This window comes from Caenorhabditis elegans, chromosome V (assembly GCF_000002985.6).
Source record: "Caenorhabditis elegans chromosome V".
NCBI classification, from domain to species: Eukaryota; Metazoa; Nematoda; class Chromadorea; order Rhabditida; family Rhabditidae; genus Caenorhabditis; species Caenorhabditis elegans.
The window spans coordinates 18,159,631-18,185,531 of record NC_003283.11 but is presented as its reverse complement, the minus strand read 5'-3'; the positions used below and the strand labels follow the sequence as shown (position 1 = coordinate 18,185,531).

The following is a 25,901-nucleotide window of genomic DNA, read 5'->3' as shown; positions in this document are numbered from 1 at the left end:
AACTGCCAAATTCAGAATTCGCGTACCATATTTGGTTCTAAAGTGAAAAGTCCCGTCAATTTATGGCGGTTTATGGCGGTACTTTTACGACCCGTAAAAGGTAACGTCTGTTGAATGGCTCGGTGTGAAATTCAAAACGTAGGCGTTCATCTTTGAAAGCAGGATCATTTCCAGTTGAAAAACATCCCTCACTATTTTCAACATCGGCACTGTCTCGTTCGCATTGAAATAGATGAGCTAGTTGGTTTTCTGTAATAAACAAAGTAATTTTAATCTCTCTAGTAAACTTACGAAGAAATTTAGAAGATGTTTGAAGGTCCATCATGAGCTACTATTCCAGATCTGCAGAAAAAAATTTACACGAAATTTACATTGAATTTAATTTAAAAAAAAAAGAAAATATGGAAGAAGAAAACAATTTATTTGAAAAAAATAGGAAAATAAAATCAATAAAAAAAATTTCGAAAAAAAAAAACAGCGGAGCATCGTTGGACCACGACAATTACCGACATTTAGCGACATTTAGCGACAATTACTCAGGAAACAGATTCCGCGTCTATATCAAAGTCGGCCTAAAATCCCGTCTATATAAACTTCGGTGGCATCTATGTAGAAGTTGGACAAAAGTCTCTTCTATATTGATCTCAGTGGAATCTATATAGAAGTTGTGCGAGAGGGCGTAGCGTCGCGGAAAATCGCATCTATATAGAAGTTGTCGCATCTATATAGAAGTTTTTGCGTCTATATAGAAGTCGTCTTTGATTTTTATAGAAAAAAACGACCATTTTTCTAAAGTTATGGGTCTTCGAAAATTAGTCTAGAGATAAAATAAAGCTCGCAGCCTCCAATAGTTTTGCACCCGTACGGACCAATTGGAAATTAATCTTGCATGCATTACTATAGTAATAATAGAGAAATTATAATAGAGAAAATAAGGTACAGTATATTCGCTATTAGTGTTGCATACAACATCACCAGCAAATTCTACACTTTTCAGTACTATTTGTTGAGATCTCTTTTAAAAAATGTTTTTGTGATAACTTTAATTTTCACAAAACGTCAATTTTCTCCCTCTCTCCCAGAAATAGTGGTTGGTTTCGGAATCCTCGCACCTTCCCCTTGTATTCTCTCTCATAACTATCATAATCTGATTCTTATTTTGTAGGGATATACAATACACTTAGCTGGCACACATCGCCACCTACCCCCATAAAGAGACACATATTTACAGCCCAATGACCCATATATTCAAATATTAGATCTATTATTGGGGTATCTACACGTAAGATACGTACTGCTGTACTATCATCTATTATGATTATATCCTGTGGGAACCTTTTTGAGTATATCTTTACAACCCCTTACGAGACACACAATGTTTTTGGTGGCAGAAATCGGAAAAGTACCCAATTCCTTATTGTTAGCAACGAAACTATTTATTTTAAAAGTTGTAAAGTTGTAGTTGTAATTAAAATTATCAGTGTTCGACTTCGAATAATTAAGGCTTACGAAATAGTCTCTCTTGTAATACGAGCACATGATGCGAACAGATTCTGAAGCTTCCACCCTATATGTTCTTAATGTTAATAACTTTAAAGTCATATTCACGAGCAACTTTAATCATGTCTAGAACGCCGCAGCATCTTGCTTTTTAGTCTGAGTTAAACATAGATGCGTACGTGCGCGGATGGATTAACAGGTAACAGGATGGATTATTAAACAGAAGATGATCAATGTGGATAAGTTCGAGTCTCGAGAAAGGCACGGTTTCAAAGGAAAGAGTGATGTGAAGAACACACGGTAGAAAGCGAGAGGTTCAGAGAAAGACACATTTTTTTTGCCTCGCGCGCGCGGCCTCTAGTCGAATCTATATAGAAGTTGTGAATCTATATCAACTTCAGTCGCGTCTATATTAATATCCGTCGCATCTATATATGCCCGAGTAGGAATAGCCAATTTCTATATAGATTCCACTGGCTTCGATATAGACGCGCTTCATCCGACCTGAGTAGCGACATTCTACTGCCTTGATTCCCGTTGTTGTGGAAGTGGTTTCGACCACCAGTGATCAAAACAACAAAATAAATCGAGATTCTGAATCGAGATTTCAGAAGAAACATATTTCCTTTATCGCCAAAAAATTTGGATTTGCTCCAGGATTCAGATGAGATGTAACGAAATAGTTTCGCACTATGATCTTTAAGAAATCCATTATCTGCATGTGCAACATAATGATTTTAATCAACTGAAAATACATTGGTCTAGAAATTTTCAAATCTAGTGAAGTCATAATAGTGTGCGAAGTTTTCTTAATATTTGGAAATAAGGACTATGAGTCTAACCAGCACAGGTACTTCCTCTTTTTTTCAATTTTGGACAAACCAAATTTTTGATTTTACATTCCATTGTGCCATTTGGACTACTTCTCCTCAAATCAAACCAAAGATATTTGAAAAAAAAAAGTTATGCCTCTATGACCTCCCGCCACTCCAAAATAAGTCCAAACATTAAAATTTCGAATGACAGTTTTTTGCTGCTGAAGTCGCTGGAACTTTGGAACACTAGAATGTTTATAGGAATTTAAAAAAAAATGTTATCGACAGATTTGATAGAATTCTGAAGTATAATGCGTTCATAATTTTGCAAACTGAAAGATGCGAAAGTTACCCGACAACTAACAGAACTTGTGCCAATCTCTAAGAAATCACAATCACAATGGACTAATTCGAGTGTAATTGTCACAGAACGACTTATTAACGCGAAACTTTTGCGAATTCTTGTGTAATTGTCGCAATACGACTAATTTACGTGAACCTTTCGCTAATCTTCGCACAGCCGGCACAAAACGACTAATTGTCGCACATCTATCGCTAACTTGCGCACATCTTTCACCCTGTTTTGCTGAGATCTCCAGTTTCTTTTTTTTTTAATTATTTTTTTTCCAATATTTCGAAAATGAATGAAGCGGCCGAATTAAATTTGAATTCCCGTGCAAATGAGTGACGTCATTTTCGATATTTTCGCGTTTTCTGGCTTAATTCGTCGGTTTTTCTCGATTTTGTTTTTCAATATTTGATTTGAAGCACCGTTTGTCAAATTTTCATACACTTCTCTGTGAATAACACTTGATAACTCAAAAGAAATTAGCCTGAAAATCAATAATTTAATTGTTATTTATAATTATTTTTCGAAAAGGTGTTTGAAAAATTGACAAACGATGTCTTAAATCAAACATATAAGAAAAAATCAGGAAACACCAGTAAACGCAAAAGTATCGGAAATGACGTCATACATTTGCGCGGGAATTCAAATTTAACTCGGCCGTTTCTTTGATTTTTGAAAAATTGAAAAAAAATTTTATTTAAGTTTTAAACAGTATTTCACATCTACATATATTCGGGCATTAGGGACGATTTTCTGTAATTGAGAGCAAAAAAAAAACTTGACTCTTCTCCATCTTTAAGTGAATTTTTTGTCGATGGGTGCAGTTTTAGGCCGTTTTGGGTAAAATTATATAATACAAAGTCTTAAATGTTGCTACTCTATCTTTATTTATGGTAATGTAATACGACAACATGGTAACAGTACCCTTACAAAAAATCAAATATATTTTTCTACTTTACTATATAGTAAAACTATTCACCCATACCGTCCCAATTTCCAGAAGCTCCTCATAACCGCCACATTCCAAACCGCCATCATCCACGTCGATATTCCCAACACTATGGAAATTGCTCGCGTCTTTCAGTCACAGTACACCCCGAACGCCGTGATCAAATACTTTGTAGACGGAGCGGATTTCAGCATTGAAGTCAAGGAAAAGATGTTCAAAATTGAGAGGGCATCTCACAATCAGTGAATTATTTCTCTTTATTTTTTTTTAATGCTAATATTCTTTTTAAAAAACTGATCCACAACGTGATAATTATTCTTATGCATATTGACTCAAAAAGTGTGAGGCGCCAAAGTGATGTTTTGATAAAGTTGATTCAGATGTTTCAAGACCTGCCAGAACTTCATGATTCAGTATATCGACATTAATTTTAGATTATAAAATAGAGAAAAAACTCTAGTATTCAGAAAAACTAGCCAAATCTTTTTTGAATAAACGGTATTCGAGATATCTGTACAAGAATTTCTAACAGCAGCATCATGTGTAAAATTGTTGAAATGTATTTACGAAAATTGGATAAAACAAGCAATTAAACTGGGAATATAAAATCAAAAAATATCAATTATCACTTATTCCATCTTCGCCTTACTTTTTTCCTTTTGAACTTCAGCTGGAATCATCTCAAACCTGACACCAGTCAGTACAATCATAATGCCGAACACAAGCGTCAAGTGATAACCGTTTTTAATAGCCAAAATTAATCCGATGTAAAATACAAAGATCAGAACTAAAAGTCGGTGAAGTTTGATGTGTTCATGAGATCTTCTCGTCTTTTCAGGAAGTTCGATGCTAGAAATTGTGGCATTTGTCAGACGAACATGGGCGGCTGAAATTCAAATTTTTTAATTATTACAGAACAAATTTAGAATTCACTTACTGAAGAAAAAAGTCGAAAATGAAACAATCCAGGAGTGATTATCACAAATGTATTGATTCGCGCAGATAATTGTGAAAAATCCACAGGCAACAAGTGACAAACTGTTCAATCTCCAAACTGTGAAGTAGTTCTTGGTGGAAATCCAACCAAACGAGAACCATGCTGAAAAATATTTTTTTTTGAGAGAATTCATAAGCCCAGGTTTAAGCCTGAGCGTATGCCTGAGCCTAAGCCTGAGCCTATTCCTAAGCCAAAGCCTAAGCCTGAAGTTGAGCCCTAAAAATTTTTTTTTTTTAATTGATTTCTATTTTGGCAGTATTTTGAAATTCCCTAGAATTTTTAGAGTTTTCTAGAAATTTTACTCTTTTTTAATCAAATTTTTTAGAACTTCCAGATTGTTTCTAAAATTGCCTGAAGTCTTTTAGAATTTTCCAAAACTTTCTGGCATCCTCCAAAATTTGCAAAAAATATTTTTTTTGGCCTTTTTTGAAACTTTAAGGGTTGTTTCAAATTTTCAAAATTCTCGAGATATTTTTAAATTTTTAAAAATAATTTTTCTAACATTTTTTGGGATTTTTCAGGGTCTTCCAATTGAAAAAAAAATCCTGAACTTTCTAGGTCTGAGCCTAAGCTAAAGTCTAAGCCTGAGCCATATCCCATGCCTAAGCCTGAACCTAAATCTGAGCTTAAACCTAAGCCTAAGCCAACGCCTAAACCTAAGCTTAAGCCGATGCCTAAAACAAAGCCTAAACCTAACCCAAATCCTAAGCCTAAAACTTTCAAAGTTAATAAAAACTTACCAATTGTAACAGCCACTGTATTCATCAGTAGAAAATCGAACTCAAAAACGTCTCTGAGAATAACCATTGAACGACCGAAAGCTGTCAGAGACAAGGCATTTACAGTCGACAGCTTACGCACAACTGGATTTCCAGACACTTCTGCGTTGAGCTTTTTAAAACTTGGCTCAATGAATAGCATTTTGGAGAAGAATAATAATATGATAGATGGTTTAGAAAAGAAGAAGGAATGTATTGATTCTTGATGGATGCGCTCTTTTTCGCGGGGCAGGTGTTGTTGTGCGCGGGCCGCCCGAAAAGTGGGAAAACCAATCGATAAGATGTGTCTCCTTTTCTTTTGGCGGTGTACTCTGACCTTGTAGTTTGAATTCTATGACGTCACTATTATCAGGCATTTGTAAGGCACCTATAGATGTGCATAGAGTACCTCTAGTCAAAACTGACGTAACTGTAGAACCTGATTAGTTACAAGAATTTTAAGGACGTTTTCTAAAAGTAAAAATTATGGAAATGTTTTTGATATTTATTCAACAAAATAATGTTTTTTCTTTGAAACATAACAGTTTGCATACTATTTTCTACTGAAACACGCAAAGTTTACTTCATTCTTTTGAAATGATATGGAACACATACTACTGATTTCACAAAATTTCTTCAGAATCGAAATTGAAAATTTAGATTTTTTCCAATTTTTTTTTTGAGAAAATTGACATAAAAATTGTTTGTTCAAATGTGTCGAATTAATTTATTTAACGTACTAGCATCAATATGCTTACAGGAAATTGTGCTTAAAGCATGCTAGATGATTGGAAAAACCAAAAAGAGATCAGTGAAATCCAGTATTACCGGTACAGAGAGTGTAGATAGTTAGAGAGTGACAGACATTCAGGACCCAAAGGGTTGGGGCGCGGGAAGAGGCGATTTGTGTCGATTTACGGAATGCTGACAATGAGAAAAATTTCGGAAATCGACACAAATCGTCTCTTCCCGCGCCCCGCCCCTTTGGGTCCCGAATGTCTGTCACTCTCTAACTATCTACACTCTCTGTACCGGTAATACTGTCAGGAAATCTTGACAAAATTAAAAATATCTGAATAAAACCCACAGATTTGTTTAATTGAACCAAAAAGGTCTTCTACCATGTTCTTTTTTTTTAATGAATAAATGTACTAACTATGCCTCAACAGCCCGTGCGAGAAAATAGAGAGAAAATATTGTTTTAATTTAAAAAAAATTAATTTTAAAAAAAGTTCAGAAAACTTCAAATTTTATTGAAAAATTATTTGAAAAAAAAACAGAAAAACTACTTCGCGTGAAAATTTAATGTTTTTTTTTTTTAATTTTTCAAATGTTTTTCTGACATTTTGGCAATTTTACGTGGCTTTATTTATTTGTAAGCATAAATTTTATTCGATTTTGATTATTATTTGATTTATAACATCACCAAAAATGCCTGTCGAATGGACGGATCTTTCTGAAGAAATAAAGAAAAAAGTTGCGACTAAGCTGGATTTTATGACAAGGTGAGTGACTCTGCTCTGAAAATGCGTCCGGTTCCTCGGCGCATTTCTAGTGCTTTGACGCAATTCTAGTGCTGTGAGCAGTTCTAGCGTTCTGGCGTAATGTCAGTGCCTTGCCGTCATTCCAGTGCCCTCAAGCATTTCTAGTGCCCTGACGCAATTCTAGTGCTTTGACGCAATTCTAGTGCCCTGACGCAATTCTAGTTCCTCGGCGCATTTTTAGTGTCCTGGCGCCGTTCTAGTGCCTTGACGCGATTTTAGTGCCTTGACGCAACTCTAGTTTCCTGACGCAATTCTAGTGCCTTGGCGCGTTTCTAGTGTCTCGACGCAATTCTAGTGCCCGTACGAAATCTTATTTCCTTGACGTTTTTCTAGTTCCTTGACGCGATTTCAGCGTCTTGACATAAGAGTCTTCAATTTTTCAGACACTCTGAAAAGCACATCCCGCTCGGAGCGGGCTCTTGTGAACACCGGTCAATTCTACGTGCCACGTGTCAGATTTGGATACCGAAACTCAAATGCGTTGATTATGATCTACACCGGAATTGAGCAGTTTTTGAGATTGGAGTTCACCACTTGCATCGAAGGAACTATGATTCATAAGTAGGTTTTTTAAATATGAAATTCTAAAATTCTAGCTGAAATTTTCAAATTTCAGATCCGAATCCACATGGGACCGATCAGAATGTCTGACAAAAATGGTGTCAATCAAGGACCCATTACAATGTGCACTTTCAATCTTCAAGTCCTTGCTCTGCGGAGATTCGATAACGATTGGTGCTATTGAATGGGATGTTGACCCGTCCAAAGAATTCTACAATCAACTCATTAGCATTATGGATACGAGCAAAATTATGGTGAAGAAATGGGTTATGTTGAAGGATAGTTGTATGCTCCAAGAAACTTTGGTACCGATGCTGTGCGATATGGAAAAACTAGAACAGTTGGAACGAGTTGCCATTGAGATATCCTCGAAAAATTTGATTCCTGTCATGATTTTGGAGATGAAAGGAGACGACTGTCGGTTCAAATACAAGCCTTATAGTAGGTGATGAAAAATGCGTCAAGTCACCAGAATTGCGCCGAAACACTAGAATTGCGTCAAGGCACTAGAATTGCGCTACCACGGGTTCGCTGGCTGTCTTTTAGCATAATTTCAATGCAAACACGCCCCATTGAGAATGTTGTCTACCGTTGTTGTTGTTGAACTTGTTGTCTGCGCCTCTTCCTTTCACTCGCTATTTTCTTCTCCGAGAGGACTACGCGGGCGGATTCTTTGTCCACCGTTTTGGAGCTCATTTTGCTCATATTTGCTCACATCAATATTGAGACAGCCAGCGAGCATTTGCGACAATGCACTAGAATCGCGTCAAATCAACGGCGTTGCACAAACACTAAAATTTTGCCGAGGCCTACTCTATCGAGAAATGCACCAGTCAGTATGCTGACGCAAACTTGATGCAAATATCGAGCATATAGTACCAGAAACGTGTGCGTATAGACGACACCGAAAAGTTAGCCAAAGTACAGTGCTGGCGCATTTCTGGCACCTTGGCGCAATTCCAGTGCATCAACTCCAAATTTTCAGCGGTGACTAAAATTGCAATGTCGTGTGAAGTTTCTGAAATCCTTCTATTTCAAAAGACGTGCTCCAGAACAGTGCTCGAGAGCAACGACGTTGCAGTCGCCACGTGCCGTCAACTTTCCGCGCCTGGAACGTAAGTAGAGAGTTTTTCCGGTTGAAAAGTACTACTAATTATTGCAGACCAGCTCGCAAGCCCAACTCGAACCGACACGAGAAAAACGAATGTTTTCAGTTTTCCAATCTATCGAAATGTGGGCGATGGGCTCAAATTGCGTCTACGAAGAACGTGAAATTGTTGATTGATAATTATGAGGTAAGAGAAATTGCACTACATTTGCGTCAAGCCACTAGAATTGCGCCAATGCACTAGGATCGCGCCAAGGACCAATAATTGCTCCACGGCACTAGAGTCGCGCCAAGGCACGATAATTGCGTCAAGTCACCAGAATTGCGTCAATACACTAGAATTGCGCCAAGGCACGATAATTGCGTCAAGTCACTAGAATTGCGCCAATGCACTAGGATCGCGCCAAGGACCAATAATTGCTCCACGGCACTAGAGTCGCGCCAAGGCACGATAATTGCGTCAAGTCACCAGAATTGCGTCAATACACTAGAATTGCGCCAAGGCACGATAATTGCGTCAAGTCACTAGAATTGCGTCAATACACTAGGATCGCGCCAAGGACCAATAATTGCTCCACGGCACTAGAGTCGCGCCAAGGCACGATAACTGCGTCAAGTCACTAGAATTGCGTCAATACACTAGAGTCGCGCCAAGGCACGATAATTGCGTCAAGTCACTAGAATTGCGTCAATACACTAGAACCGCGCCAAGGCACGATAATTGCGTCAAGGAACTAGAATTGCGTCAAGCCACTAGAATTGCGTCAAGGAACTAGAATTGCGTCAATACACTAGAATCGCGCCAAGGCACGATAATTGCGTCAAGTCACTAGAATTGCGTCAATACACTAGAATCGCGCCAAGGCACGATAATTGCGTCAAGTCACTAGAATTGCGCCAATGCACTAGGATCGCGCCAAGGACCAATCATTGCTCCACGGCACTAGAGTCGCGCCAAGGCACGAGAATTGCGTCAAGTCACTAGAATTGCGTCAATACACTAGAATCGCGCCAAGGCACGATAATTGCGTCAAGTCACTAGAATTGCGCCAATGCACTAGGATCGCGCCAAGGACCAATCATTGCTCCACGGCACTAGAGTCGCGCCAAGGCACGATAATTGCGTCAAGCCACTAGAATTGCGTCAAGGAACTAGAATTGCACCAAGGCACGATAATTGCGTCAAGCCACTAGAATTGCGCCAATGTACTGGAATAGCGCCAAAGTACTAGATATGCGTCAATACACTAGAATTGCGTCAAGGAACTAGAATTGCGCCAAAGTACTGGAATAGCGCCAAAGTACTAGAATTGCGTCAATACACTAGAATTGCGTCAAGGAACTAGAATTGCGTCAAGGAACTAGAATTGCGCCAAAGTACTAGAATTGCGTCAATACACTAGAATTGCACCAAGGCACGATAATTGCGTCAAGTCACTAGAATTGCGTCAATACACTAGAATTGCGTCAAGCCACTAGAATTGCGTCAAGGAACTAGAATTGCACCAAGGCACGATAATTGCGTCAAGCCACTAGAATTGCGCCAATGTACTGGAATAGCGCCAAAGTACTAGATATGCGTCAATACACTAGAATTGCGTCAAGGAACTAGAATTGCGCCAAAGTACTGGAATAGCGCCAAAGTACTAGAATTGCGTCAATACACTAGAATTGCGTCAAGGAACTAGAATTGCGTCAAGTCACTAGAATTGCGCCAATGCACTAGGATCGCGCCAAGGACCAATAATTGCTCCACGGCACTAGAGTCGCGCCAAGGCACGATAATTGCGTCAAGTCACTAGAATTGCGTCAATACACTAGAATCGCGCCAAGGCACGATAATTGCGTCAAGTCACTAGAATTGCGTCAATACACTAGAATTGCGTCAAGCCACTAGAATTGCGTCAAGGAACTAGAATTGCACCAAGGCACGATAATTGCGTCAAGCCACTAGAATTGCGTCAAGGAACTAGAATTGCACCAAGGCACGATAATTGCGTCAAGCCACTAGAATTGCGCCAAAGTACTGGAATAGCGCCAAAGTACTAGATATGCGTCAATACACTAGAATTGCGTCAAGGAACTAGAATTGCGCCAAAGTACTGGAATAGCGCCAAAGTACTAGATATGCGTCAATACACTAGAATTGCGTCAAGGAACTAGAATTGCGCCAAAGTACTGGAATAGCGCCAAAGTACTAGAATTGCGTCAATACACTAGAATTGCGTCAAGGAACTAGAATTGCGTCAAGGAACTAGAATTGCGCCAAAGTACTAGAATTGCGTCAATACACTAGAATTGCACCAAGGCACGATAATTGCGTGAAGCCACTAGAATTGCTCCAAGGCACTAGAATTGCGTCAAGGCACGAGAACTGCGTCAAGGAACTAAAATTGCACCAAGGCACGAAAATTGCGTCAAGGTCCAATAATTGCGCCAAGGCGCGAGAACTGCGCCATGGCATGAGAATTGTGTCAAGGAACTAGAATTGCGCTAAGGCACTAAAACCGATTTTTGGACATTCAGTGGTTTTCCCCAACAGTATAGTGAAAATTTGATTTTTTCGAAAAGAATGTTCAAATTTGATGCTGACATTGACCGAAATCCTAAACATTGACCGAAATTTTTGAATTTATAATCAACAACTTTCAGAAGGACCAATGCGGGCTCTCGTGGCTCTGTAAAAACTGCTCCGACGCTTTCGATCACTGGTACCATGTGAATCTGCCACGTCGTATCATCCAGGAACCTCTCTGGACAGGTGTCTTCGGTTTTGCGGGTGCAGATTTCGATAAGGAGATGAAAAGTTTGAAGCTGGAAAGAGACGAGAAGGATAAGGGAAAGCAACAGAAGAAGAAGAAGAAGGTGGTGGTGACACCCTCTTGGGGATTCCGGTCTGATAGTTATGTACCGTCGAATTTGGAGAAAAATCGGGAGAAGAAGAATCGGAAGAAGGAGAAGAGAATGGCCAGAAATGCGGTGGAGCTCGCGAAGCCAAATACTGAAGTTTCAGTGCTTGCGGAGCTCAAGAAGCCATTAGAAGCAGGTCCAAAGCTCCCGGATGCTCTTGAGCCTGAAATTCCTAAGCCTGTGAAGACCGTTAATCTTGTAGTAGCCAAGGCTGAAGTTCCAAAGCCCAAACAGCCTACAGAACCCAAGCCAGAATCCATCAAGTCGACTGAGATCAAGCCAAAAGCCCCAAAGCTCCAGAAGCCAAAACAGCCTACAGAAGTCAAGCCTGAAGTCCCAAAGCCCACGGAGCCTCGTAAAACTGTCGGAGACAAGCCGAAAGCTCCGGAGCCTAAAACTGCAAAACTTGCCGAGCCAGCTAAATCCGTAGAGACTGAGATCAAGCCAAAAGTCCCAAAGCTCAAAGAACCCGAAAAGCCTACAGAGGCCAAGCCAGCACCCATCAAGTCGACTGAGATCAAGCCAAAAGCCCCAAAGCTCAAGGAGCCCGAAAAGCCTGCAGAACCCAAGCCAGAATCCATCAAGTCGACTGAGATCAAGCCAAAAGCCCCAAAGCTCAAGGAACCCGAAAAGCTTGCAGAACCCAAGCCAGAATCCATCAAGTGGACTGAGATCAAGCCAAAAGCCCCAAAGCTCAAGGAGCCCGAAAAGCCTGCAGAACCCAAGCCAGAATCCATCAAGTCGACTGAGATCAAGCCAAAAGCCCCAAAGCTCAAGGAGCCCGAAAAGCCTGCAGAACCCAAGCCAGAATCCATCAAGTCGACTGAGATCAAGCCAAAAGCCCCAAAGCTCAAGGAGCCCGAAAAGCCTGCAGAACCCAAACCAGAATCCATCAAGTCGACTGAGATCAAGCCAAAAGCCCCAAAGCTCAAGGAGCCCGAAAAGCCTGCAGAACCCAAGCCAGAATCCATCAAGTCGACTGAGATCAAGCCAAAAGCCCCAAAGCTCAAGGAACCCGAAAAGCCTACAGAGGACAAGCCAGCACCCATCAAGTCGACTGAGAACAAGCCAGAAGCTCCAAAGCTCCAGAAGCCCAAACAGCCTACAGAACCCAAGCCAGAATCCATCAAGTCGACTGAGAACAAGCCAGAAGCTCCAAAGCTCCAGAAGCCAAAACAGCCTACAGAAGTCAAGCCTGAAGTCCCAAAGCCCACGGAGCCTCGTAAAACTGTCGGAGACAAGCCGAAAGCTCCGAAGCCTAAAACTGCAAAACTTGCCGAGCCAGCTAAATCCGTAGAGTTCATGCCCAAAGCTTCACAGCTCCGTGAGCCTGTCAAGCCTACAGTAGTCGAGCCTGAACAAAATTTGAAGCTATTGGATAAGCCTGCCCAGCCTGAAATTGCCAAGCTCGATGAGCCTCACAAGCCCACCGAGGAAGTTCTAGAGAGGTGCAAGGCGCTTGACAAGCTCTGGGAGCAATTTTGCGGTGGTCAGGTTTATTTTGATATGTTATCTAAAAAATCTGAAAATTTCAAATTTCCAGATCTGACATCGTAACCTACAGGAATTCGACATCTACTCTAGCTCTTCACTTAAATTGACCTTTTCCAATAAATTTTCCTATTTAAAACGGCGATTTTTATAGAAGCAATTAAATTTAAAATTTCTTTAAAAATTATAATATTTTTTGCGTTTTACGTAAACTTTGAACATGTTTTCAGTTTCAAAAAACTAAAAAAAATCGACATTTACAATTTTTCTGATTTGAATTTTTTTGAGATTTACCTAAAATGAGTGAGCTCCAGGAGACGGTGAACGTTTTTTATTTTTTAATTATCAAAACTAGCCAAAAATTGGCTAAAAATTCAAATTGTCTTCCAAAAATTTACTGTACATTTGAATTTCTCGCCAAAAATTGACTGGAAATTTGAATTTCCTGCCAAAAATTGGCTGTATTTTTGAATTTCACACTGAAAAGCAGCCCAACGGTTTGCTCACAAGCAGGGGCAGGGGGAGAGTTTGGATTTTTTGAAAGTTCACGTATTTTCAAAAAGTGAATAACAAGATTTGGGTACTTGTGTATTATCGCCATTGCAGAATTTTTTGAACACGTGTGGAATTTTTTTGTATTTTTAGGCATACTATTACGAAAACACCATTTTTAGCCTAACGAAGAAAATGGGTATCACGATTAGTTAAAACGGATAAATTAATGGAAATTTGATTAATTTCTAAAATGGCGAAGATATAATACACAAGTACCCAAATCTTGTTGTTCTCATTTTGAAAATACGTGAACTTTCAAAAAATCCAAACTCTCCCCCATCCTTTTTCCTTCTCCTTCTTCAAAATTCTATTCATTTCAATTTCAAAAAAGTTTGGTGGCAAATCAAAAACTAGGAATTCTCACATTCTGAAAACAATGGGTGATCCATTCTTTGATCCAACAAATAATTTATTGAAATCCGACGGCAATGAGTATCAAAATCTAGCGATTCTGGATCCAAATGCGCCGGCAGTCGGAGGAAACGAACCACCACCACCACCACCACCGCTGACAGTTGCTCAAGACGCACTTATTTCGGATAATGGAGCAAAAGTGACAAGTGGTGATGGAGTTCAGAAGTTGCCCGAATCGAATCCATCGCTCAAGAAGCCAAGAGGCAATAAGGCAAAAATCAAAAAGTTGAAGAACAAGATCGTGAGTTTTTTTGCGTTGATACTCCCGCCAAAAATTGACAAAAATTTTGAATTTTCCGCCAAAAATTGACTGAAAATTTGAATTTCCCGCCAAAAATTGACTGAAAATTTGAAGTTCCAGATAAAAATTGACTGAAAATTCAAATTTCCCGCTAAAAAATTGACTGAAAATTTGAATTTCCCGCCAAAAATTGACTGAAAATTTGAATTTCCCGCCAAAAATTGACTGAAAATTTGAAGTTCCAGATAAAAATTGACTGAAAATTCAAATTTCCCGCTAAAAAATTGACTGAAAATTTGAATTTCCCGCCAAAAATTGACTGAAAATTTGAATTTCCCGCCAAAAATTGACTGAAAATTTGAAGTTCCAGATAAAAATTGACTGAAAATTCAAATTTCCCGCTAAAAAATTGACTGAAAATTTGAATTTCCCGCCAAAAATTGACTGAAAATTTGAACTTCCAGATAAAAATTGACTGAAAATTTGAAGTTCCAGATAAAAATTGACTGAAAATTCAAATTTCCCGCTAAAAAATTGACTGAAAATTTGAATTTCCCGCCAAAAATTGACTGAAAATTTGAATTTCCCGCCAAAAATTGACTGAAAATTTGAACTTCCAGATAAAAATTGACTGAAAATTTAAATTTCCCGCTAAAAAATTGACTGAAAATTTGAATTTCCCGCCAAAAATTGACTGAAAATTTGAATTTCCCGCCAAAAATTGACTGAAAATTTGAACTTCCAGATAAAAATTGACTGAAAATTTAAATTTCCCGCTAAAAAATTGACTGAAAATTTGAATTTCCCGCCAAAAATTGACTGAAAATTTGAATTTCCCGCCAAAAATTGACTGAAAATTTGAATTTCCCGCCAAAAATTGACTGAAAATTTGAACTTCCAGATAAAAATTGACTGAAAATTTAAATTTCCCGCTAAAAAATTGACTGAAAATTTGAATTTCCCGCCAAAAATTGACTGAAAATTTGAATTTCCCGCCAAAAATTGACTGAAAATTTGAACTTCCAGATAAAAATTGACTGAAAATTTGAAGTTCCAGATAAAAATTGACTGAAAATTTGAATTTCCCGCCAAAAATTGACTGAAAATTTGAATTTCCCGCCAAAAATTGACTGAAAATTTGAACTTCCAGATAAAAATTGACTGAAAATTTGAATTTCCCGCCAAAAATTGACTGAAAATTTGAATTTCCCGCCAAAAATTGACTGAAAATTTGAAGTTCCAGATAAAAATTGACTGAAAATTTGAATTTCCCGCCAAAAATTGACTGAAAATTTAAATTTCCCGCTAAAAAATTGACTGAAAATTTGAATTTCCCGCCAAAAATTGACTGAAAATTTGAATTTCCCGCCAAAAATTGACTGAAAATTTGAACTTCCAGATAAAAATTGACTGAAAATTTAAATTTCCCGCTAAAAAATTGACTGAAAATTCAAATTTCCCGCTAAAAAATTGACTGAAAATTTGAATTTCCCGCCAAAAATTGACTGAAAATTTGAATTTCCCGCCAAAAATTGACTGAAAATTTGAACTTCCAGATAAAAATTGACTGAAAATTTAAATTTCCCGCTAAAAAATTGACTGAAAATTTGAATTTCCCGCCAAAAATTGACTGAAAATTTGAATTTCCCGCCAAAAATTGACTGAAAATTTGAACTTCCAGATAAAAATTGACTGAAAATTTAAATTTCCCGCTAAAAAATTGACTGAAAATTTGAATTTCCCGCCAAAAATTGACTGAAAATTTGAATTTCCCGCCAAAAATTGACTGAAAATTTGAACTTCCAGATAAAAATTGACTGAAAATTTGAAGTTCCAGATAAAAATTGACTGAAAATTTAAATTTCCCGCTAAAAAATTGACTGAAAATTTGAATTTCCCGCCAAAAATTGACTGAAAATTTGAATTTCCCGCCAAAAATTGACTGAAATTTGTAATTTTCCACAGAAAAGCAGCCCAACGGTTTGCTCACAAGCATGGGCGGTAAAGGTATAAAGAAAATATTGGGTACTTGTGTATTACACCCCCGCCATTTTAGAATTTTTTCTCGAAAATTTTAAGAAAAAAGCAGTTTTTAATAGAAATTCCAGAAATTTTTATCAAGTAAAATTAAAATCTTTCCAGAAAAACGTGAAAATTTTCTTCTGGACAATGATCGGCATTTGGGTTATTTGTCTGTGTTTCTTTGTTCTTATTTATCTCAACACGTACGGAATTCGCATTTTCCCGCTTTAAATTGAACTCTCGTCAAAATGAATAAAATTATTGGGTTTTCCGATTGATTGATTTATTGTTTAGCGTCCAAAAAGTTGTGACTAAATTATTTGTTTGTTTTCCGGCTTTTTTTTGTTACAAAATTCGTAAAAAAATTTGACCGTGACCGTTTGATTTCCAGCTAAAAAAAATTGGCCGAAGTTTGAATTTCTTGCCAAAATGGGGCTGACTACAGATTCCAGGAATTGAAAAAAACCGGACAAACAGACAAACAAATAAAAACACCTAAAAATTTCAGGAGGTCCAGTGTACTCCACGTGGAGAAGAGGAAAACGAGTTTTTGGCCGACTCGTATGAAAATTCTGAAAATCTTCAAAATGACATGGGAATTCTGGAAATGATGACGTCACCGGCTTCTTTGTGTTCATGGTGCTCTTTTTGAGATCAAAATTATTGATTTTTTGGGATTTCAATTTAACGATTTTTTTAACGAATAAATTTTCTTTGTAGTTTGTTTGTAGTTTATAGTTTGTAGCCTAGAGGCCTGTCTACCTACAGGCAGGCATACTTCATGAAGATTTAGAAAAAATCTTGTACAATGAAATTTCACGTGAACCCGTTTAGCCAAATTGCCAACAAAAATGATGATTTGAAACTATTTCCAATTTATTTTCCTGATTTCTAAAGGTGAGACTTTTCAGAAGGTTTTCCTCTAAAAAATTCTAAATTTTCAGCTATTAAATGCCTGAAAAAATTTTTTACGATGAGGTAGGTGCTTTTTCGTGTTTAGCCCCACCCAAAAATGGCAAATTTCAGAAGGATTTGGATCCGACCCTCCGCGAATTCTGGCTTGACGGGTTGGCTCAGCAGGCGAGAAGAGTGAGTGAAAGGGGGTCAGAAGAGTGCACTACAGTTCGAATTTCAGGACGCCTACACCGCCGAAGCAAGTGGAAATCACAAAAAAGCTCGGGAGCTTTTGAAAAACGCGGAAAAATACGAGGCTGAGGCGGAGATTATTCACGAGGTATGTCTACAGTAGTCGTTCGGCATTTTTACAGTACTCCTACACAAACCCCTACTGTACCCCTACTGTATCCATACAGTACCCCTTCAGCGTAACCTCTCCCCCTACAGTATCCGTTCAGTAACCATACAGTACTCCTACAGTATCCCTACAGTGTGCCTACAGTTCCCCTGCAGTACCCTCTCCCCGCAGAGCACCCCTTCCGTATCCATACAGTACCTCTCAAGTATCTCTACAGTACTCCTACAGTACTCCTACAGTACCCCGTCCATATCCATACAATAATCCTACACTAAGACTACAGTACTCAAAAGGAATTTTCAGGAAATTGCTCAATCGTGGAAAGCTTCCCGAAATGCGAAAGAATTCTCAAATTTTCAACTAATAATCCTTGCTCTGTCTCCGGCACTTTTCGTTATTTTATTCTATTTCGCCTATAAACTTGATTGAAGTTTTGTTCTTGGTTAATAAACGTACGTGCACACCTCCACAGTACTCCTGTAGTACCCCTACAGTACCCTTGAAGTGACTCTACAGTACTCCTACAGACCCTACCGTACCACAAGTGTACCTCCTACAATACTCCTATAGTAAAGCAATGGTACATCAACAGTTCTTTTACATTAGCCCCAGCAGTACTCCTACTGTATCTTTACAGCTGTAAAAATTCTAAAAATGTGTTTTTTTGATTAAAAATTTGAAACAAAAATTTAACTTTTTTCACGTGAACCAAAATTTCAACAAAAAATATAGGGAGTTTGTTGGATCCACGTGGACATATTTGGAACTTTTTTCTCGAATTTTAAATTTGAAAAAAATTTATTTCGCCTTTTGGCAGTTGCTTCGAGCAAAATGCCCAAAACTCAAAAACAAATTGCTGCGAAATACAAAAATGAGACTTGGGGCGATATTATAAAAGAGGTTATTTTGAATTTTTGCAGTTTCGCGCCCAATAATTGAGCATATTTCAGCTGAGAGAAAATTCTGAACACTGGATGGATACGGTACAGTTTTTTTCTTTTTTTTTATGAATTATCATCAATTTTTTCAGACTTTACCAAAAGCCGAACAGCGAAGAAATTTTGAGAAGATGGAGGAGCTTTTGAGAAGAAGTGATATGTGCCGGGAGAGACAAAAGGCGGTTAGTTGAGTAAAGTGAGAGAGAGAGAGAGAGCCCAGACAGCTAGACACTATCTGTGGTAGGGGTGCGCAGCAATTGCTGTTCGGCAATCGAATTTTCGGCGATTTCGGCAATTTCGGCGTTTTAATGAACAATTTTCTCTTCTCAAGCTCGAAATGTTTTAGTCCTTCAAGGATTAACCATTTTCTTTTAGAAAATGACTAACCGAATACTAAAAAAACAAGGTGAAAATTTTCACTCTCCAAAATAAAACTAGGTTTGAAAATTGCCGATTGCCGGAAATTTCCGATTGCCGCGCAGCCCTGATCTGTGGTCTCGTCATATGGTCTCTCAACGAAAAAACGGGCGCCTAAGCCCAAGCCTTAATGTAAGCCTAAACCTTAGCTTAAGCCTAAGCTAAAGCCTAACCCTCTTAAAAAGTCTACAAGAAGATCTTTCCTTGCGTTTGGAGCGTAAAAGAAGTAGCGAGAAGAAGTAGAAGAGAAGTAGCGAGCTAACGCTCGCCACTGACGCCAAGCCTAAGCTTAAGCCTGAGCTTAATCCAAAGCCTGTGCTTATTCCTAAATCCCCGAAAACTTCTGAAAAATCGGCAATTGCTGTTTTTCAATAAATTAGAATAAAATTTTTTGTACTCTAAGAACAAATCCTTTTTTCAGATGGTTCAAAAACTGAAAAATCTGGAAAAACTTGTGGAGGAAGACGAAAATGGCGCGGTAGGCTTTAAAAAATGTTTTTCGTTTGTAAATGTAACTAAATTACAGGAATTTTCACCGGAAGATCAAGAGATGCTATCGATGCTGAAATTGGATCAAGTAAGAGACTTTGTACACCAAAACTTGTAGAACTAGAATAAAATTTTCAGAATGCTCATCAAGCAATTTTGAATCTTCGCAACTCGGATTTGGAGGGTCTTGACCCGGAAGTTAAGGAAACAATTATGTATTTCAGAAAGGTGAGCATTTCCTGATTCTGAAAATACAACTTTTGTAGAATTCGCTTCAAAACTGGCAGAGTTACGACTATTTTTCCAAGAGAGGAAAAGGGTAAGAGAGTGCAGACGACGAGAGTGTCTCGTTTCTCTGTCTCTCTCTCCCTCTACGCGCGTTACCCCTCACTTATTACACATTTTCCAGATCGAGATGGTAGACGAGATACTCGGCAATATTACGGATGATTCTGATAATGACGCAGTAAGTATTGAACGGAGAGAGCTCAGACAATTAGACACTCTAACTGACTGCGGTCTATCAAAAAAAAGCAAGGCATTAAGCCTAAGCCTGAGCCTAAGCCTAACCTTAGCCTAAGCCAAAACCTAATCCCAAGCATAATCATAAGCTTAGGCCTTAGACAAAGCATAAGCGTTATCCTAAGTATGAATCTAAGCCCTAAATTTTTGTAAATTCTTCCAGAACGCCAAAAACAGCACCACTTCTGAGCCTGAAATTGAAGATGACACCGACTCGGAACGTGGATCGGAAATTTTCGAGACTGATGAAATGGATGACGTCACTACTTCTCCACTTACGACGTTCTTCATTGCTCCACTTTTCCTCGCACTTCTTCTGTACTTGGCGTCAATCAATTTTTCGGAACTTTTCAATGGACTTTATGGGAACTAAATTCTACTTGCTGATATAAATTTAAATTACTGGAAAATTGTTTTGTTCATTTTATTTTCTTACCAAGAAATTTCTTTTTTTTTTGTTTTTTTTTTTTTTGAAAGTTTTAGAGAATACGAAAAAAAATATTTTAAGTTCAAGATGATTATTTTCGAAAAAAAGTTTTTAAAAAAGAAGAAAAAATCAATCAAGGAGCTGAGAATTAGTGTTTCACTAAAAATTCAAACGTCTCTCCAAAAAATGACTGGAAATTTGATTTCCCCGCCAAAAATAGACTGAAATTTTGATTTTCCCGCCAAAAATTGACTGGAAATTTGATTTGTCCACCAAAAATTGACAGAAAATTTGATTTCTCATCAAAAATTAATAATAAAAACGTGTATTTAATTTTTTTTTAAACCGTGACTTTGGAAAATGTTGGAAAACAAAAGGGAAATCATCGCGATTGCGTGGATTTTAGTTTTATTTCGTTTTCTTAGCTGGTTTCGATCAATAATGTTGTCAAAAGTAAGCTTTTTCATAGATTTTTTGTTTTGATAAAAGTTATACATTTTAGATGGCAAAATATCCGGAAAACGAGAAAAATGATAGAGTGAGGACAAAAATGTTTCGAAATTTTTTTTTTCAACTTCAAATATGTTTCCAGACGGCAAAGGAACGAGGGGACCCGAGTAAGAAGGTAAATTGTACATATTTTTCTCGATTTCAACTTTCCCTTTCAGATGCACACATTCTCTCCAGGAACCATGTTTCTGGCTAAAACAACTGATGAACTAGTAAGCGAAAGTCTAAATCTTGAGAATTTTTTAATTTTCAGAAAGCGATTTTTGATATGCTGGGAATGGATGAACAAATGAAGAATGTTCTTCTTGAAAATAGAAAGGTATGCTTTTTTTTCAAAAAATCTCTATATTTGAAATTAAGTTTACTGAAAAAAAAATTTAAAGTTCGTTTTTTTTCAGGACTAACTGAAGAAGAAGAATTTCGAGAAGCTGGAGCAATTTGTGAAAAATATCTCGAATAGTGCACCGAACGACGACAGAGTAAGTATGGAGAAGATACGCAGACAGCTAGACACTCTAGCAGTCTGAGTCTCTCTCTCGCATTTGTTCAATAGGTTACTGTAGCTATTATTTCAGGACGCCGAGTATCTTACCACCTCTGAGCCTGAAACTGATGATGACACCGACTTGGAAATCAAAACAAAACTTATCGAGCCAGCATTAGAGGTACTGTAGTTTTTTGGGTTACTGTAGCATACGAGACTGTAGCGTACGAGACTGTAGCGTTGAGTTACTGTAACATGTGGTAACTGTAGCGTAGGAGTACTGTATAGTTCAGTCACTGTAGGGTTAGGTTTCTGTGGCATACAAGTATTTTAATGTCGGGTTACTGTAGCACATGAAACTATAGTTCTGGGTTACTGTGGCATGTGGATACTGTAGGGTTGGGTTACTTTCGCATGTCAGACTGTGGTTTTTAGTTACTGTAGCATATGATCACATTACTGCCAGGTTATTGTACCATTACTGTAGCACACGGGTACTGTGGGTTACAGTAACCTTGTCAGGTGGCCGCGAAACTAGTAAGTTCTGCCACAAAGTGAAGACTTTCAGGTCGTCAAGCACGGCACTATCAGTGATCCGGAAACTGAAATCCTTGGACCCGCAAAGAAGGATGACGTCACGGCCCACGCATCGATGACGTCACTTGTCTGGAAATTCGCAACCCTCATATTTATTCCAATTTTTCTTGCAATTCTTCTGTATTTTGTCCCAGTTGATTTTTCGAAATCTTCTAACCGTTTTTCCCAGAGCCGAGGTGCAATTTGATCTGAATTTTATGTTTTAAAAGAACATTTCTTGAATAAAGTACTTCTAGTTCCTTTTAGTTGTACTTGAGACAGATCCGCGAAGTGTCGGCTGCTGGAAAACTTGCACGTTTCTTACTTCGACGCGGTTCATTTAAGGGGTACTTATTGCAAAACAATAGATGAAGTTGTACAAAAGTTTTGCAAGGATTTTTTGAAAAGGCAAAGACAATCGAGGTATGAGCTGTCGAAAATATGTGAAATATTCCCGGTCGATGCACCATGCTCAACAACTAGCTTTATACCCTTGAATTTTAAATATAATATTTAATGTTAAAAATTACACATCAAAGTTTTATTCGAAATTGTACACTATCATTAACAATTAACACTATTTTTAATTAACACGCAAATGTAAGCTCTCATCACTTCATTGCACGTTCCAGTTCTCATACCATTTGTCATGAGAAACATCTAACGCTCGCCACTGACGCCAAACCTAAACCTAAATCTAAAACTAAGCCTGAGCCTACGCCTAATCTTAAGCCTATGCCTCAGCCAAATCCCAAGCCAAGCCCCAAAATTAAGCCAAAGCCCAATCGAAAGTTAATTAAGACTTATCAACTGTAACAGCCATTGTATTCATCAATAGAAAATCGAAATCAAAAACGTCTCTGAGAATAACCATTAACAAACCGAATGCCGTCAGAGACAAGGCATTTACAGTCGACAGCTTACGCACAACTGGATTTCCAGACACTTCTGCATTGAGCTTTTCAAAGCTTGGTTCAATGAATAGCATTTTAGAAAAAAGAATAATAGGGTAGATGGTTTAGACAAGGAGAATGAGTGTATCGATTCTTGATGGGTGCGCTACCATAAAACTTCAAGAACTAGGAGAACATTTTCAGACTGCTCATCAAGCAATTTTGAATCTTCGCAACTCGGATTTGGAGGGTCTTGACCCAGAAGTTAAGGACACAGTTATGTATTTCAGAAATGTGAGCTTCTTCTGATTATGAAAAACTGAATATTATAGATTTTGCTTCAAAACGAACAGAGTTACAGCTCCTTTTAAGAGAGTGACTATACATTTTTCAGATCGAAATGGAAAACGCGGTATTCGGAAAAAAACCAGCGGATGATTCTGATAATGACGCAGTAAGTACTCTAACTGTCTGCGGTCTATCAATAAAAACAGAGGGCCTAAGTCTAGGCCTCAGCCAAAATATAAGCCCTTAATTTTTGTAAATTCTTCCAGAACGTCAAAAACAGCACCACTTCTGAGCCTGAAATTGAAGATGACACCGACTCGGAACTTGAATCGGAAATTCTCGAGACTGATGAGATGGATGCCGTCACTACGTCTCCACTGATGACGTCATCAGTTCCAAAGTTCGCCCTAATCTTCATTATTCCGATTTTCCTCGCAATTCTTCTGTACTTGGTGCCAATCGATTTTTTTCAATGGACTCTATGAGAACTAAATTCTACTTGCTGATATAAAAAATTGATAATTAAAATTATTTAAAAGCAAAATAGTTTTACTTTAAAATTGAAATATCTTTAACAACAGGCATCTAATTATGAATCAATGTGTTTTTTGCAAATATAATCCCGCATCACTTCATTACACTCCTGGTCCCACTCATAGTCAAAAAAAAACCAGTACCTGTTGTAGCTTGAGAACCATGCTCGAAAAATCAAACTTGTTCAGTGCCCTTACAGTACCCCTACAGTACCCCTTCCATATCCATACAATAACCCTACACTAAGCATACAGTACTGAAAAGCAATTTTCAGGAAGTTGCTCAATCCTGGAAAGCATCCCGAAAAAACGTACGTGCACCAGGACCTCTACAGTACTCCATCACTACCCATATTCTACAGTCCCACTATTTTATTTTCTACAGTACTCCTGCAGTACAGCAATGGTACATCTACAGTAACCCTACAGTGCCTTATAGTAATTTTTGTGTAATTATGTGGATACTGTAGCGTTAAAAATACGTTAACAAGAGAAATCCAGAATTTTTTTATTTCGTTTTGAAATTTGAAACAAAAATTGAAAATTTTTCACGTGAACCAGAATTTTCACAAAAAATTGGGAGTTTGTTGGATCCACGTGGACATATTTGGAATTTTTTCTCAGATTTTGAATTTGAAAAAGTTTTATTTCGATATTTGTCGGTTGCTTCGAGCAAAATGCCCAAAACTCCGTTGACTCAACGGCAAATTGCTGCAAAATACAAAAATGAGACTTGGGACGACATTGTGAAAGAGGTTAGTTGGAATTTTCTAGCATTCCGTACCCAATAATTGACTATATTTTAGATGAGAGAAAACTCTGCATACTGGATGGATACGGTAGGTTTTTGTTTGAATTCCCAGCAAAATTGTTCTTTTCAGACTTTACCGAAAGCCGAGCAGCGCAGAAATTATGGGAAGATGGAGGAATTTGTGAAAAGAATGGATATGTGCCGGGAGAGACAGAAGGCGGTTAGTTGAATAGAGGGAGAGAGACCAGACAGCACTCTAACTGTCTGCGCTCTGGTTATCCGATTTTTTAAAGCAAATTCTGAAAAATCGACAGTTTTCGGGGTTTTTTTCCTCAAAATTATCGACTTTGACAATTTAGAAAATGTTTCTTTTCAAACTATAATTTTTTTTGAAACTGTCTAGTTTTTTTCCGATTTTTGAGAAATTAATAAAAACATAAACTTTAAAAGTTGGAAATTATCGATTAATTCCAACAATAAATCCAATTTTCAGACGGTAGAAAATCTGAAAAATCTGGAAAAACTTGTGGAGCAAGACGAGAATGGAAATGCGGTGGGCATCCAGAAAAACTTTTTTCTGTAATGTACCTAAATTACAGGAAATTTCCGCGGAAGATCAAGAGATTCTATCGATGCTGAAATTGGATCAAGTAAGAGACTTTGTGCACCAGAACTTCTAGAACTACGGGAATATTTTCAGAATGCTCATAAAGCAATTTTGAATCTTCGCAACTCGGATTTTGAGGGTCTTGAGCCGGAAGTTAAAGACACAATTATGTATTTCAGAAAGGTGAGCATTTCCTGATTCTGAACAACTGAATTTTATAGATTTCGCTCAAAAACTAACAGATTTACGGCTAATTTTCAAATAGAGTGAAGGAGGGGAGAGAGCGCAGACGACGAGAGTGTCTCGTTTCTCTTTCTCTCCTCACATTACCTCACACTCATTATACATTTTTCAGATTGAAATGGAAGACGAGGTATTCGGAAAAGAGCCGGTGGATGCTTCTGATAGTGACGAAGTAAGTATTGAGGGGGAGGAGAGACCGCAGACAGTAAGACACTATAACTGTCTGCGGTCTCCCAAAAATTAGAGGAGGACCTAAGCAAAAGCCTAAGACAAAGCCTAAGCCTAAGTGTAAGCTTGAGTCTAATTCATAGCCATAGCCAAAGCCATAGCCAAAGTCAAAGCCTAAGCCAAAGCCAAAGGCAAAGCCGAAACCGCAGCCTAAGCCTAAATTAAAGCCTCAGCATAAGCATAAGCCTAAATCTAAGCCAAAATATAAGCCCCTAATTTTTGTAAATTCTTCTTCCAGAACGTCAAAAACAGCACCACTTCTGAGCCTGAAATTGAAGATGACACCGACTCGGACATCGAATCTGAAATTCTCGAGACTGATGAGATGGATGACGTTTCCACTTCTCCAACGATGACGTCATCGGCTCCAAAATTCGCTCTCATCTTCATTATTCCAATTTTCCTTGCAATTCTTCTGTACTTGGCGCCAATCGATTTTTCGGAACTTTTCAATGGACTCTATGAGAACTGAATTCTACTTGCTGATATAAAAAATTACTGGATTATTTTTTGTTGCTTGAATTAT

At 38.0% G+C, this 25,901-nt stretch overlaps 9 protein-coding genes, 1 long non-coding RNA gene, 11 other non-coding genes and 2 pseudogenes across 24 annotated transcripts; 14 read left to right on the top strand and 9 right to left on the bottom strand.

Annotated features, from left to right (window-relative positions):
• Positions 1-70: 70 nt before the first annotated feature.
• Positions 71-322, bottom strand: C31G12.3 (Transposase; the record flags this gene model as incomplete). The annotated part of the gene is made up of 2 exons (NM_075153.1): positions 71-249; positions 292-322. The coding sequence occupies 2 exons, from the start codon at positions 320-322 to the stop codon at positions 71-73; spliced, it is 210 nt and encodes a 69-aa protein (NP_507554.1).
• A 3,836-nt stretch (positions 323-4,158) lies between these two features.
• Positions 4,159-5,569, bottom strand: C31G12.1 (PRA1 family protein). Its single transcript, NM_075152.5, has 3 exons — positions 5,351-5,569; positions 4,551-4,712; positions 4,159-4,499 (listed from the first exon to the last, which is right to left on the bottom strand). Exons 1-3 carry the CDS (start codon positions 5,529-5,531, stop codon positions 4,243-4,245), a joined length of 600 nt encoding a protein of 199 aa, NP_507553.1. The 5' UTR covers positions 5,532-5,569; the 3' UTR covers positions 4,159-4,242.
• A 1,203-nt stretch (positions 5,570-6,772) lies between these two features.
• On the top strand, positions 6,773-13,077 carry C31G12.4 (CW-type domain-containing protein; the record flags this gene model as incomplete). 2 transcript variants are annotated; one of them, NM_075151.5, is made up of 7 exons in its annotated part: positions 6,773-6,873; positions 7,296-7,473; positions 7,529-7,914; positions 8,459-8,588; positions 8,636-8,768; positions 11,234-12,985; positions 13,035-13,077. In NM_075151.5, 6 exons carry the CDS (start codon positions 7,400-7,402, stop codon positions 13,038-13,040), a joined length of 2,481 nt encoding a protein of 826 aa, NP_507552.3. The 2 variants fall into 2 exon arrangements, with proteins under 2 accessions (NP_507552.3, NP_001368148.1); NM_001380862.1 differs by lacking the exon at positions 6,773-6,873 and having other exon boundaries at positions 7,400-7,473; positions 11,234-12,980; positions 13,035-13,048.
• Positions 9,315-9,368, bottom strand: C31G12.11. The gene has a single exon (NR_070149.1). It is a non-coding gene; the product is annotated as an Unclassified non-coding RNA C31G12.11 (non-coding RNA).
• C31G12.8 lies at positions 9,315-9,368 on the top strand. The gene has a single exon (NR_070150.1). It is a non-coding gene; the product is annotated as an Unclassified non-coding RNA C31G12.8 (non-coding RNA).
• On the bottom strand, positions 9,686-9,751 carry C31G12.5. Its single transcript, NR_070148.1, has one exon. It is a non-coding gene; the product is annotated as an Unclassified non-coding RNA C31G12.5 (non-coding RNA).
• Positions 9,800-9,862, bottom strand: C31G12.13. Its single transcript, NR_070146.1, has one exon. It is a non-coding gene; the product is annotated as an Unclassified non-coding RNA C31G12.13 (non-coding RNA).
• Positions 9,800-9,862, top strand: C31G12.6. Its single transcript, NR_070147.1, has one exon. It is a non-coding gene; the product is annotated as an Unclassified non-coding RNA C31G12.6 (non-coding RNA).
• C31G12.16 lies at positions 9,903-9,957 on the top strand. Its single transcript, NR_070145.1, has one exon. It is a non-coding gene; the product is annotated as an Unclassified non-coding RNA C31G12.16 (non-coding RNA).
• On the top strand, positions 10,036-10,093 carry C31G12.10. The gene has a single exon (NR_070144.1). It is a non-coding gene; the product is annotated as an Unclassified non-coding RNA C31G12.10 (non-coding RNA).
• Positions 10,218-10,281, bottom strand: C31G12.12. The gene has a single exon (NR_070143.1). It is a non-coding gene; the product is annotated as an Unclassified non-coding RNA C31G12.12 (non-coding RNA).
• On the bottom strand, positions 10,617-10,679 carry C31G12.7. Its single transcript, NR_070142.1, has one exon. It is a non-coding gene; the product is annotated as an Unclassified non-coding RNA C31G12.7 (non-coding RNA).
• C31G12.9 lies at positions 10,693-10,755 on the bottom strand. Its single transcript, NR_070141.1, has one exon. It is a non-coding gene; the product is annotated as an Unclassified non-coding RNA C31G12.9 (non-coding RNA).
• Positions 10,796-10,850, top strand: C31G12.14. Its single transcript, NR_070140.1, has one exon. It is a non-coding gene; the product is annotated as an Unclassified non-coding RNA C31G12.14 (non-coding RNA).
• Positions 12,885-12,985, top strand: linc-98. Its single transcript, NR_102113.1, has one exon. It is a non-coding gene; the product is annotated as a long non-coding RNA linc-98 (long non-coding RNA).
• A 786-nt stretch (positions 13,078-13,863) lies between the features above and the next one.
• Positions 13,864-16,489, top strand: C14A6.8 (uncharacterized protein). Its single transcript, NM_075150.2, has 2 exons — positions 13,864-14,192; positions 16,335-16,489. Exons 1-2 carry the CDS (start codon positions 13,914-13,916, stop codon positions 16,443-16,445), a joined length of 390 nt encoding a protein of 129 aa, NP_507551.1. The 5' UTR covers positions 13,864-13,913; the 3' UTR covers positions 16,446-16,489.
• Positions 16,490-16,719: 230 nt separating this feature from the next.
• C14A6.14 lies at positions 16,720-16,844 on the top strand (annotated as a pseudogene). Its single transcript has one exon. A coding segment is annotated over exon 1 (125 nt).
• A 321-nt stretch (positions 16,845-17,165) lies between these two features.
• On the top strand, positions 17,166-17,903 carry C14A6.7 (DUF5107 domain-containing protein; the record flags this gene model as incomplete). The annotated part of the gene is made up of 4 exons (NM_075149.3): positions 17,166-17,192; positions 17,241-17,303; positions 17,350-17,448; positions 17,773-17,903. The coding sequence occupies 4 exons, from the start codon at positions 17,166-17,168 to the stop codon at positions 17,896-17,898; spliced, it is 315 nt and encodes a 104-aa protein (NP_507550.1). The 3' UTR covers positions 17,899-17,903.
• A 367-nt stretch (positions 17,904-18,270) lies between these two features.
• C14A6.6 (Pre-mRNA-splicing regulator WTAP) lies at positions 18,271-20,244 on the top strand. The gene is made up of 8 exons (NM_075148.4): positions 18,271-18,369; positions 18,420-18,452; positions 18,500-18,589; positions 19,246-19,302; positions 19,351-19,401; positions 19,452-19,541; positions 19,723-19,779; positions 19,999-20,244. Exons 1-8 carry the CDS (start codon positions 18,301-18,303, stop codon positions 20,206-20,208), a joined length of 657 nt encoding a protein of 218 aa, NP_507549.1. The 5' UTR covers positions 18,271-18,300; the 3' UTR covers positions 20,209-20,244.
• A 429-nt stretch (positions 20,245-20,673) lies between these two features.
• Positions 20,674-22,095, top strand: C14A6.5 (FH2 domain-containing protein). Its single transcript, NM_075147.4, has 8 exons — positions 20,674-20,715; positions 20,765-20,800; positions 20,855-20,887; positions 20,931-20,984; positions 21,026-21,091; positions 21,171-21,251; positions 21,348-21,437; positions 21,825-22,095. Exons 1-6 carry the CDS (start codon positions 20,704-20,706, stop codon positions 21,174-21,176), a joined length of 207 nt encoding a protein of 68 aa, NP_507548.3. The 5' UTR covers positions 20,674-20,703; the 3' UTR covers positions 21,177-21,251; positions 21,348-21,437; positions 21,825-22,095.
• Positions 22,096-22,638: 543 nt separating this feature from the next.
• Positions 22,639-22,820, bottom strand: C14A6.15 (annotated as a pseudogene). The gene has a single exon. A coding segment is annotated over exon 1 (182 nt).
• Positions 22,821-22,863: 43 nt separating this feature from the next.
• Positions 22,864-23,498, top strand: C14A6.12 (Septation ring formation regulator EzrA; the record flags this gene model as incomplete). The annotated part of the gene is made up of 3 exons (NM_001129374.1): positions 22,864-23,019; positions 23,120-23,179; positions 23,280-23,498. 3 exons carry the CDS (start codon positions 22,864-22,866, stop codon positions 23,496-23,498), a joined length of 435 nt encoding a protein of 144 aa, NP_001122846.1.
• A 694-nt stretch (positions 23,499-24,192) lies between these two features.
• C14A6.13 (STP1 protein) lies at positions 24,193-25,880 on the top strand. Its single transcript, NM_001129375.5, has 8 exons — positions 24,193-24,301; positions 24,353-24,385; positions 24,428-24,517; positions 24,791-24,850; positions 24,897-24,947; positions 24,998-25,087; positions 25,260-25,319; positions 25,614-25,880. Exons 1-8 carry the CDS (start codon positions 24,224-24,226, stop codon positions 25,845-25,847), a joined length of 696 nt encoding a protein of 231 aa, NP_001122847.1. The 5' UTR covers positions 24,193-24,223; the 3' UTR covers positions 25,848-25,880.
• Positions 25,881-25,901: the final 21 nt, after the last annotated feature.

Excerpts from the sequence above, each read along its gene's own strand:
- C31G12.1 (NM_075152.5), bottom strand. The coding sequence starts at position 5,531 with ATGCTATTCATTGAGCCAAGTTTTAAAAAGCTCAACGCAGAAGTGTCT. Across the intron at positions 4,713-5,350 it reads TACAGTGGCTGTTACAATTG|CATGGTTCTCGTTTGGTTGG; the intron begins GTAAGTTTTTAT and ends AATATTTTTCAG. Across the intron at positions 4,500-4,550 it reads ATTTTCGACTTTTTTCTTCA|CCGCCCATGTTCGTCTGACA; the intron begins GTAAGTGAATTC and ends TTTGAATTTCAG.
- C14A6.8 (NM_075150.2), top strand. The coding sequence starts at position 13,914 with ATGGGTGATCCATTCTTTGATCCAACAAATAATTTATTGAAATCCGAC. Across the intron at positions 14,193-16,334 it reads AAAAGTTGAAGAACAAGATC|AAAAACGTGAAAATTTTCTT; the intron begins GTGAGTTTTTTT and ends AAATCTTTCCAG.
- C14A6.6 (NM_075148.4), top strand. The coding sequence starts at position 18,301 with ATGCCCAAAACTCAAAAACAAATTGCTGCGAAATACAAAAATGAGACT. Across the intron at positions 18,453-18,499 it reads CTGAACACTGGATGGATACG|ACTTTACCAAAAGCCGAACA; the intron begins GTACAGTTTTTT and ends CAATTTTTTCAG. Across the intron at positions 19,402-19,451 it reads CGATGCTGAAATTGGATCAA|AATGCTCATCAAGCAATTTT; the intron begins GTAAGAGACTTT and ends TAAAATTTTCAG.
- C14A6.5 (NM_075147.4), top strand. Across the intron at positions 20,801-20,854 it reads AAAACGAGAAAAATGATAGA|ACGGCAAAGGAACGAGGGGA; the intron begins GTGAGGACAAAA and ends ATATGTTTCCAG. Across the intron at positions 20,985-21,025 it reads CTAAAACAACTGATGAACTA|AAAGCGATTTTTGATATGCT; the intron begins GTAAGCGAAAGT and ends TTTAATTTTCAG.
- C14A6.13 (NM_001129375.5), top strand. The coding sequence starts at position 24,224 with ATGCCCAAAACTCCGTTGACTCAACGGCAAATTGCTGCAAAATACAAA. Across the intron at positions 24,948-24,997 it reads CGATGCTGAAATTGGATCAA|AATGCTCATAAAGCAATTTT; the intron begins GTAAGAGACTTT and ends GAATATTTTCAG. Across the intron at positions 25,088-25,259 it reads CAATTATGTATTTCAGAAAG|ATTGAAATGGAAGACGAGGT; the intron begins GTGAGCATTTCC and ends TACATTTTTCAG.